Below are 10,296 nucleotides of genomic sequence, written 5' to 3'. Positions count from 1 at the left end.
TTATTATATTTAAATATTTTCCATACCTCAGTTTCATTATTTAGTTAATTTTGCTCTAAATAAAGCGAAAATCCATTCATATTCACAAATCTTAATTTGTTAATTTCTCAGAAAAATTAGAAGTGTGCCTTTTCACCATCGAATTTTTCATCGATCGATCATGTTTTTCAATGAAAAACACAATGAGGTGACTGTTGTTTATTCGTTTTGTTTAATATTTATGTCATATTTCTGGCTAATTTTAGTTAAATTAAGTGCTAATCTTTATTGTTAACGGTACGTGAAGTTTTCAAATGAATTAACCCATTCCTTACCATGGTATTATACATACATCATACGCAAATTGAGTGATTTAGATGATTTATTCCTGGGCAATTTTTATTTGAATTGCTGTCAGGAATGGATTTTTAGTAACGTTAGTTATTCAATTACTTGAGAAAAATAGTCCGACAGAGATGAAAATACATTTTGTTATTGTTTTCTTGCTTCGCGGAAGGTCATGCAAAATTTTTGCTCAAAATGGCGGACGGAAAATACGACATGCCATTGAATTTGTTAAAATTGGCCTCTTTCCTTTTTTTCTAATTTGAATTCTGTTTGCCAATTTGTTGTCTTGGATAGTTACTCTATCTAAAGCAATAGAGTTTGTAATGAATTAATGCACAGAATTTAAATTCAGTTACCTAACGGACCTAACCTTAACAGACGTGTGTTTGACAGGGGCTCCCCGCGCCCCCGTAATTGGTAAAAAAAATTCTTTTCAAAAAATTCATCTATTAATCTGTAGGAAACTAATCCCAAAATATGAACATTCTATCTCAAGTATTTCTGGTAAATTGACTGAATGGGTTAATTACCTATTTCGTGAACAAAAAGGGTTTTTCTGAAGTGTCCCGGAAATATGATTTTTTTGAAGAGATTTTCTTATGGTTTTTAGATGGGAAACGAGAAAAGACCAGAAGGGGAATTCTGTAACACTATGACAATGTCATATGACAAATTTTTTGTAGTAAATTCAGAAGCAGGACGCCATTAAAGCCCAGTGAGCATCGAATGGCATTCTAAGAAGGTTTATGAAGCCTTTAGTAACAGAACAAAATTCCAAGCGGGAGCGACATTTTTGCCAATATGGCCGATAATTTTGACATTAGGCAGCGCGGGAGATTGCTTTCAGGGAAGTTTTTCCTATTCTTCCAGATTTTGGTGAATTCTGATTGTCCAGGAAGTGTTTTTTTGGCTCTTGAGAAAGCTTAATGTGTCTGCAATAACATAGTGTTTAGAGAAATGTGTTTTAAAGTGTTATTGTGTGAAATATTTTGAGGAATCTGTTGGCAAGCAGGAGCTGGGTGTCTTTTTTTAGCACTTCCTGGACATCCCACAAGATACTGGTCAATAATTCTTCTTGTTTTAGTGATCAACATTGTAAAGGAGTCATTTGACACGCAAAAATAATTCACAAAATTGATATTATTGGCTTTTGGAAAATTGAAGTTTGTCTCTTTTTCGTTCTTTTGGGGACGAGAGTACCCATGAGTTTTCCAATTTCCCAGAGGCGGAGAAAATTCTTTCTCTACAAAAGTATCATATTTGACCACTAAGAGTTAAAATAAAGTGAGTTTTACTGAAATTCGTTCGCTGGATATGTTGTGGTCCGGAAAGAGATAAGTCTATCCCACTCATTCGATCTGACATTTGACTGAATTAAATTTAATCTGGTGTGATGTTCTAAAGAAGAAGAAGAGTATGAAAGAGTAGAACAGACACATGCAAAACTTTTAAGAAAGAAAGGGATGTGAATTTTGACTTTATGAAATTTTCCTGATCTAAAAGGTGTGCCGAAGCCATAAGGACTACATTTTACACTGATTGCAATAGCTGTGCCTTACGAAAATAACAACAAAAAGAGCGGCAAAAGTGGGCTGTTTCTGCGGAAAATTCCTATTTTTCTGTTTCTCACATAGATTTTCAAGAGAAAATGGAAAGTGGAGAAATTGAGAAGACTGAACCATGTCTTGTTTATCAGGATTATAATGATATTGACGAATTGGAGTATCCTGAATTGTACTTGGGGGAGGAATATCTTGGAGGGGAATCGGAGCAGAAATCAAATGGTAAGCAGTAAACAAAACAGCAAAGAACCCTAGAAGAGGATCAATAATTGACTGATTAAGAATAAAATCCTCTTCTTCCTTTTTAGAAAACAATTCCAATGAAGCTTCTGGCGAAAGTTCCCAGGGCAGAAAACTGCGCCTCCCTGTGAGTAAGATAAAGAATATGATGAAACTTGACCCTGATGCTGGAAAAATCAGCCTGGAGGCTCTTGTACTAGCCACAAAGGCTACGGAAATGTTTGTGGATGCCCTGGCAAAGGAGGCTTTCACCCAGACAGTTGCTGCAAAGAAGAAAACTCTGAGAAAAACCGACGTCGAAGTGGCTATAACGCAAATAGATGCTCTGTTCTTCCTCGAGGGCTGTTTTAAAACCTAAATTAATTAAAATTTTGTGATTTTACTTGGATTGTAATAAAAAAACATTTATTTTTGGAAACATAACCTCACTTTTTCATGCGAAAATGCCACTAGGTGGTGTTAAACGTTTGGTGTGAGACAGTCGTCAACAGTGTTGCCAAGTCTAGGAGATTTTCACCAGATCTAGGAGATTTAAGAGGGCATCTAGGTCCGAAAATTTTGATCTAGGAGTTAGGAGAATTATTTAGGAGATTGGATTTCTTTTTTAGGTTTTTTTTAGGGAAATTTCTTTAACAAAAATACCTAAAGCATATGAAGAAATCAGGTTTTTTTTAGGTTTTTACATCAAATGGAACGTTAAATTTTTAAATTTAAAAGTAGAAGAAGAAGAAGATGGATGTCGTGTAGTCTTTTCTCTCTCTCTCTTCTTCGGGCATCAGAGACGTCAAGCTTGACAACCTCGCGTTTGTTTAGGACAGAGGAACCAACATCCCACCCGGCAAATTCTGCAGAATTCTGCAGAAATTCGTCAGATTTGAATTACTAACTGCCGAAAAATCAGCAGAATTTCTGCAGAATTTTGTTCTACGGTGGATCCGATCGTTGTATGAAAATTCTGCAGAATTTTCTGCAGAATTTCTATAGAAAATTTTAAAATTATCGGCAGAATTTCTTTAGAGTATTTAGATGATTTCTACATTTCTTCTACCCTTTCTAATGTTTTTAAACATTATTTTAACTACATAAAAATATGTATTTCAATTTATTTAAAATTCAATTTTTATTCAACAATTTTACGTGAATACTCTCTTTTTTTACAATATTATTATAATGTTATAATACAATATTATTAAATCAGCCATAATAGAAATTACGAAGGGGAAGGAAATGGTTAGAAAACACGAAAGAAATTCTCGATGCTCACGAAGTCGCACGACTATCCCGAAGCCACACGAAGTATCCGATTGAATGACAAGAAACGTTAAAATTTCAAAAGTGCAGAATTGCAGATCGAAGTTTTGCTGGGATAGAAGGAAAAAGTCGTTTTTCTGCTTTTGTAGTGGTAGTCGCCAACATTTGAAAAAGACGTCGCCAAGATTGCTTTTTAAAACCAATTTGTGAAGTTCAATTAATGAAATTTCACTAAAAATTGGTGTAAACATAAAGAAAATAGTTTTTAGAATTAGTTTTGTGACATAGAATTGGTTAAAAGGCATGATTTGATAGCAAAAATAGGCTAAATATGGGTCGCCCAGCGACTTTTGCAACATTTCATTCTTCGTGGAAAATTATGAAAATTATGTGGAAAATCGGTGATTTATGAATTGGAATAGAAAATTGGAGAGTTTTGGAAGCTCTTCTGGCTATTTATTTTTTGAATTCTCCGTGGAAAATCTTCTAAAAATTGCCTTGAAAAAGTGCTTACTTTGCTCGAAAAATGCACCCAATACGGTTCAGTTGTCAAATAGAAGATGGCGGACAGTGCCCTTTGGAACATTTATGTTGATGTTTTCACGTCATTTTGCACAGAAGTAAGCAAATTCCCGTAGTTAATTCATCAAAAAATATTAAAGAAGTGGTCAGTGAAGTGATTTGTGGGAAAATTCTGTGAATTTTACTGTCTTTTCTTGTGTTTTTTTAGTGTGAAAACTGCCCTCGAAAATTGCCCTGCAGATCGTATTTGTCATCTGTTTTGGGGCTCTTGAGGGCTTTTTTTAGACATCCTGATACTCTATCTTCTCGGGAAGAGGCCCTAGAAGTTCTAGGTAGCCTCCCAGAGAATCCGTGTACTGTTAGGAAGCCTTCCGGACACAGAAACTAATTCCATTATATGGCCAGAAGCGCCAGAAGTGTCATTGACTAGAAAGAAATTCCTTTTTGTCCTTCAAGAATTGTAAAAATTTCACATCTTTTGCACTGTAAGGATTCTAGAATAGTTTCTTTTTCTTTGTAAAGGAAGAAGAGAATAAAAATGTTACAAGAAAGATTAAAATTTTCCAATTTTCTATCAGTGTTCTTTTGGTCTCGAAAAAACCTGCAAATTTCACAAATTTATCACAATTATCATATTTTTTAACTTTATTAGCTCTCTCTCAACATAGTTAGGCAAGACCTAAAGAATAATCAAAATTCCTAAAAACATTAAAAAATAAATGCAACATCAGCCACTTTTTTTAGGGTGTCCAGATTTGAATGCAAAAATGACTTTTTCCTTTAGTAGTGGTTCCTCTGGTTTAGATTTTTTTTGAATAGTGGTGTGTGGGTTGGGTGTGGATATCGAAGAAATCCAAAAGAAACAAATCATTCAGGCACACTCAGTAAGTTGATTGAAGTCGTAAATATGAAATTCTAGATACTCATCATAATCTCTTTACAGCCGCAGAAAGAAAAAAAGACTTTGTAAGAATCAAAAACTAGTCGCAGCCGTCATTTTAGAAGTTCCGGAAGATAGTACGTCAACACAGTTAACAATAGACTTGAAATGAGATTGGAATCTATCAAATGGATTTCTGATGCTAAGTTCTTCTTGCTAAGATGCAAGAGAACTTAAGAACTGCAGGCAGAGAAACTTCAACAGGTAGTACGATATTTTGTAATGAGGATTGATGTATAAAAGATTGAAACATCTCCAAGTTCAAAGAAACAGATGAAATTGCAACGAAAATTGACTTCCAATGGTCAAAAATTTCGTTTGTGGAGTGGGAGAAAACAGACAACATTATTGAATTTTGGTGCGAAGTCAGGAGCCACAAGGACGCTGCTGGAAACAACCCATTTTATGATCTTGCGGGATTCGCTCTTAAGGTTCTCTCCCTACCTTGGGCTAACGCTGAGGTGGAGAGAACCTTTAGCCAAATGAATATAGTAAAAAATCCATTAAGAAATAGAATGAGCGATCCCGTATTAGTATCAATTTTAAAAATCCGTGCTGGGTTAAAGAGGATGGGAAAATGCTGCAATGAAATAAGCCTTCCACTGCATATCCTTGGAAAAATTGGTACAAGTGCAGCGTACGAGGGAGAAGTGACAGTGGCAGAAGAAGACGAAATGGGAGACATTCCTTATTTATATTAAAATGATAATTTTTTTGTATTATTTTTGTGGTATTCTGTGATATTCTTCCTCTTTCAAATGTAAAAAATATATCGTCAGTTAAATCAGCATTTGTCGTAACTTCCTTTTGACAACTTTTCAGGAGACGAAATTTTCAGTTCAGCATTATTTTTCTTAAAAATGAGCCCCGAATGCGATACTTTTGAGTCAAAATAATAAAAGTAGCACTAATAAACTGTAAGTTAGTTCGAGAAAATCTTTATAAAATGATTTAAAAGCTGAGATATTGAGATATATTTCAGAGGAAACACAATAAGATTTTATCGTAACTTGCATCGTTTATAAAGCCGTAACTTCAATATATGGCGATTTTGGAAGTTACGACAAATTTCACCAGCGCAACATAACAATGCCTATAAATAACTTGAGGAGAATATTTATCAAAAAAAAAGAAATTAAACAAAACAAACATTAAATTCAGTTCTTTATTTTTCATCTTTTATTGGTTTCAGTTCTTGAAATTTTTGTTTATAAAAATACTGCTCTTCTTTTGGAATAAAATCCAAAATGCTTTCCAAATCCTTCCTTTTTTCCATAGAGAGCTGAACTCCGAAGCGCATTTTTTTCAGTTGCATCTCAAACAGATTTGGTGGTGTTGCAGACTTCCTTTTCCTTTTGAATATTGGTACAACAGTCCAATCCTCTTCCTTGTTGTGAACGTCCACTTTCCGTGGACGTTCCGGAAAACACATAAAATGTGTTTTCTCGTTATCATGGAGATTCCAGAAGCTTTTAAAAATCTTCTGGCGCTCTTCTTCAGTGAATTTTTCTCGACACGCCTGCAGACTTCATTTGTCTTTGAGGGATAATGATACCATTTCTGTTTACGTATTCCTCACCTTTATCTCTTGACGCTTTTCTCAAATTCTGTGCCCATGAATCAGGCTTTGCTCTTTTCTTCCGAACTGGTAATTTGACATCTGAAATAAATCAAGAAATTGCAAAATTTTGGATTAAAAACAATCAATTCATGAAAAATAATGATTCTTACCGTCCCAGACTTCTTCGTTTTCTGCCTCTTCTTTATCCCTTTTTATCGTATTAGAATTGTTTTCAGAATCATCTGGCAGCGACTGGATACTGGATGTGTTCCAACACACTCCCAGATTCACTTGGAGGCTCTGGACCAACTTCAAGAAGGATAGAAAAGTTAAGTTCAGGGACAAAAATTCCTCCGTCTACACTTCCACTTTCGGCATCATTAAGATCGTCCGGATCCCTTACTAGAGTATTCAAGGGTGGTTCTGTAACATCTGACTGCAACTTGATAAGGTCCACTTCATTCCCGAAATAATCCCGGAAGTCTCGGAGCTCTGAATCACCTTTAAATTTGAGAGAAGCCTGAAGAATTTGCCCATCTTCCATGGACGACATAACCTCAATTACCACACTTTGCACTGAAAAACATATTACGATGTTTTTTAATGTTGCACAAATAGTATTTCCAGGCTAAATAATAATTATTTCACACAATAATTACCTTTTGATTCTAAATTTTCACAATTTTTCACGATTATATACAATTTTGTGTCCCACCGCGTCGCGTCACTTGTATTGTTTAGAGACCAATAACAGAGAGACATTTACTTCGCATTGTGCTCTCTTTTAATAAATGGAAAAAAATTGCATTTTTAACAAAATCGCAAAATGGTCATAAAAAATTCTAAGAGTGAACAATACATATTCTCTTATAAATTTATTATAAAAATGATTTACATTTGTAATTTTAAAATTCTCTTCGAGTCTTTAAAAAAGAATTCATAATTATTTTTTTGAGATGAATTACATTATCGCTTCAAATTTCAAATAGTTTCTCTGAGCTTCAGAAGTTACGATAAATGTTGAAAATAGAATGCATATTATTGTGACAGTTACGAGAAAGTTACGAGAAATGCTGATTAGAGAAAATTTTGTATGAAAATTTATCGTAACTTCATCAAAAATGGAAGTTACGAGAAATGCTGATAAATTTTATCAAATTTAATGTAGTTACGATAATTTTTATTTAAAATAATTTTTAATTGAGGTTTAGAAGTTTTTATTTCTCAAGTAAGTTTAATAAACAAAATTACGCAGATTCCAAAAATGTATATATCACAAAATCGCAAAAATGAAGTTACGACAAATGCTGATTTAACTGACGATATTTAAAACGTGAATATTTTTTGGATTTGAAATTATTTTCAATAAATCATTAAAGAGCAAAAAATTCTTTCCTTAATTGTGGAGCTCAGAGGCAAAATGACACATATCCTATGGCTAAAGCATAGGATATGTGTCATTTTGCCTCTGAGCTCCACAATTTCGCTCTTGATTTTGAGAAAAAAAAATCAATCTTTAATGACTACTAATTTTATTATACATGGCTCGCGTAAAAAATAAAAATAAGTGTCAAACCAATATTATAAATTAAATCAATTTTTTAACCCACACAAATGAAAAGTTGTGTATGAAATCTCATATTTCTTGTAAAAATTCTCATATTTTTACAAATAACAGATAAATATTCAAATTTTTGAATTTTAGGAGAATTCTAGGAGTTTTTAGCTCTTGATTTAGGAGGAACTGTCATTAAAGTGTTGGCAACACTGGTCGTCAAATTTGACAAATAGGAAGTGAAAAAATTTACTCTTGACGAAAAAGTTAGTATTTTTGTGTGAAAAAAAGCGTGAAAACAGGCAGAAAAGATGGGGAAAGGCTTTAATAACTACATGTGCAAGAAATTCTTCCATCCAGCCTCTCGGGACAATCTCAAGAGGGTGAGTATGAGGGAAAATAACTTGGAGTGACTCTAGACAAAGTTCCACTGGGCATTTTTTCTAACTTTCCGATCTCTCGGCAGGTCTGGATGGCTGAGCAGCAGGCGGAGGCGTATAAAAAGAAGCAGGAGGAGCTGCGAGCTCAGTATGAGAAGGAACAGGATCTCCATGAGAACAAGGCAATGCTCAGCAAAGAGAGCAAAGACAAACTCAGCATCAATTTCATGTACGAGCCTCCTCCGGGTGTCCGGAAGGAACGTGAGAAGGAGGAGAATGAGCCAGAGTACAAGTTTGAGTGGCAGAGAAAATACAATGCCCCTCGGGAGAGCTACTGCAAGGGCGACACTGAGATCCGGGATCAACCATTTGGGATTCAAGTGAGGAATGTCCGGTGTATAAAATGTCACAAATGGGGCCACATTAACACGGACAAGGAATGCACCATGTACAGCATCTCAATGAGCGAAGCCCGAAAGATCCATTCAGAGCAGGAAGCTCAATCGATCATGGCCAAGGGAGTCCTGGAGGAGCAGATGAAGGAAGACGGCTTGGCCATGCGAAAGAGTGCAATGAGCCTTCAGAGTTTCCAATCCGGACGCCTCCATCAACTCATTCCCAGCGAAGATGAGGAGGACGAAACTGCCAAACAGCCAGAAATGGCCTTTCTGAAATCCCTCACAACAGACCAGAAGAAAAAACTCCTCCGGAAACTGGAGAAAATCGAAAAGCGCAGTCGCAAGAAGAAGAAATCCAAGAAAACCCGACGAGATTCCAGTTCAGACTCCTCCTCGGGCGAAGAAAAGAAACGCTCCCGGAAGCACAAGCGACGCTCCCGGAGTCGCTCAAGGACACCAAGGAGGCACAAGAAGTAGCCAGGAAAAAATGGGAATAATTCTGTCGCTTTAATCCAAAATGTGTTGATTTCTCTTTTTTTTCCATTTATGAAGCTTCAGTGTGTGATTGATTCTGGGATTAATTTTCGCATCCGGGATATCTAGTTGCGCAGTGCTCCTCCGCTAACGGCGTTGGTGGACGTGTTGCTGGATCCCGATGCCACGCAGATCTCCGCTGTGTGATTACCACTATCACGGGGCTGATTCTGGTGGAATGACAAAATATTTTCATTGAGAAAATTTTTTAAAGAAAAATAAATTGATTTTGTAAATTATTGCGTAGTATTATGCCCAACGCACAATAAATTTTGTCTTGTAAATATATTTTTGAAATTTCCTGTGAGAGTGAGCGAGATGACTATATTTAGATCTCTTTCACTCTCACTGACAGGTCAAAAACATGTTTACTAAACGAAAGTTATTGTGCGTTGTTCATTATTTAAAAAAAAATAATAAATAAAAATAAACAATAAAAAAGTGTTTTTTTTTAGTAATAAGCCTACACAGAAAAAAGTTATTTGTTAAAGTTTGTACAAAGTTCGTTGATTGAGGTTTGTTGATTTCAAAACAACAAATAAGGAGGTAAATTGGGTGGATTTTGGGAGGTATATTTGTAAATCATACAAAATTGTGTCAAAAAACTACAAGTATTTAACTCCATTGGGAGTTCAATTTATAGTAGAGATTTAAATTGTATATAAAGCTATAGTTGTGGATCTGAAATACAAATATACACCCCAAAGGAGGTAATTTTTTGTCAATTTTTTGTGCACCATGCCAGCATATGACATATTTTGACATGCCATTCAGTCGCCATTTTATTCCTGGGTGAAAAACAATTGTGCTAGTGCGTGGTTTTCTGAAAAACTTTGGAAAAGTGATTGACAGATACTAGAAGAGATTGAAATAGTGGAAGATCATCTCCTCCATCAGCAATTGGTAAAGTAGGTTTGTGAAGAAGCTTTTCCAACATTTCAGGGTGAGTGAATTAAAAATTTCTTTTACACACGTGAAATTGACTTTTTTTTTTATTTCCCGGAAAGGTGCATTACTTATTCGTTT

General features: G+C 35.1%; 2 protein-coding genes and 1 long non-coding RNA gene across 3 annotated transcripts; 2 read left to right on the top strand and 1 right to left on the bottom strand.

Annotated features, from left to right (window-relative positions):
• Window positions 1-1,893: 1,893 nt before the first annotated feature.
• LOC129809231 (DNA polymerase epsilon subunit 4) lies at window positions 1,894-2,546 on the top strand. Its single transcript, XM_055859043.1, has 2 exons — window positions 1,894-2,111; window positions 2,198-2,546. Exons 1-2 carry the CDS (start codon window positions 1,976-1,978, stop codon window positions 2,485-2,487), a joined length of 426 nt encoding a protein of 141 aa, XP_055715018.1. The 5' UTR covers window positions 1,894-1,975; the 3' UTR covers window positions 2,488-2,546.
• A 3,829-nt stretch (window positions 2,547-6,375) lies between these two features.
• LOC129809233 (uncharacterized) lies at window positions 6,376-7,136 on the bottom strand. Its single transcript, XR_008752600.1, has 3 exons — window positions 7,063-7,136; window positions 6,574-6,979; window positions 6,376-6,502 (listed from the first exon to the last, which is right to left on the bottom strand). It is a non-coding gene; the product is annotated as an uncharacterized LOC129809233 (long non-coding RNA).
• Window positions 7,137-8,156: 1,020 nt separating this feature from the next.
• On the top strand, window positions 8,157-9,711 carry LOC129809232 (corepressor interacting with RBPJ 1). The gene is made up of 2 exons (XM_055859045.1): window positions 8,157-8,341; window positions 8,425-9,711. Exons 1-2 carry the CDS (start codon window positions 8,270-8,272, stop codon window positions 9,211-9,213), a joined length of 861 nt encoding a protein of 286 aa, XP_055715020.1. The 5' UTR covers window positions 8,157-8,269; the 3' UTR covers window positions 9,214-9,711.
• Window positions 9,712-10,296: the final 585 nt, after the last annotated feature.

Source organism: Phlebotomus papatasi, unplaced genomic scaffold (assembly GCF_024763615.1).
Source record: "Phlebotomus papatasi isolate M1 unplaced genomic scaffold, Ppap_2.1 HiC_scaffold_512, whole genome shotgun sequence".
NCBI classification, from domain to species: Eukaryota; Metazoa; Arthropoda; class Insecta; order Diptera; family Psychodidae; genus Phlebotomus; species Phlebotomus papatasi.
Note: the sequence above shows the minus strand (reverse complement) of the source record. Positions and strands in the feature narration are given on the sequence as shown.

Coding starts and splice junctions, on each gene's coding strand:
- LOC129809231 (XM_055859043.1), top strand. CDS start 1,976: ATGGAAAGTGGAGAAATTGAGAAGACTGAACCATGTCTTGTTTATCAG. Junction 2,112..2,197: donor ATCGGAGCAGAAATCAAATG/GTAAGCAGTAAA, acceptor CTTCCTTTTTAG/AAAACAATTCCAATGAAGCT.
- LOC129809232 (XM_055859045.1), top strand. CDS start 8,270: ATGGGGAAAGGCTTTAATAACTACATGTGCAAGAAATTCTTCCATCCA. Junction 8,342..8,424: donor CTCGGGACAATCTCAAGAGG/GTGAGTATGAGG, acceptor ATCTCTCGGCAG/GTCTGGATGGCTGAGCAGCA.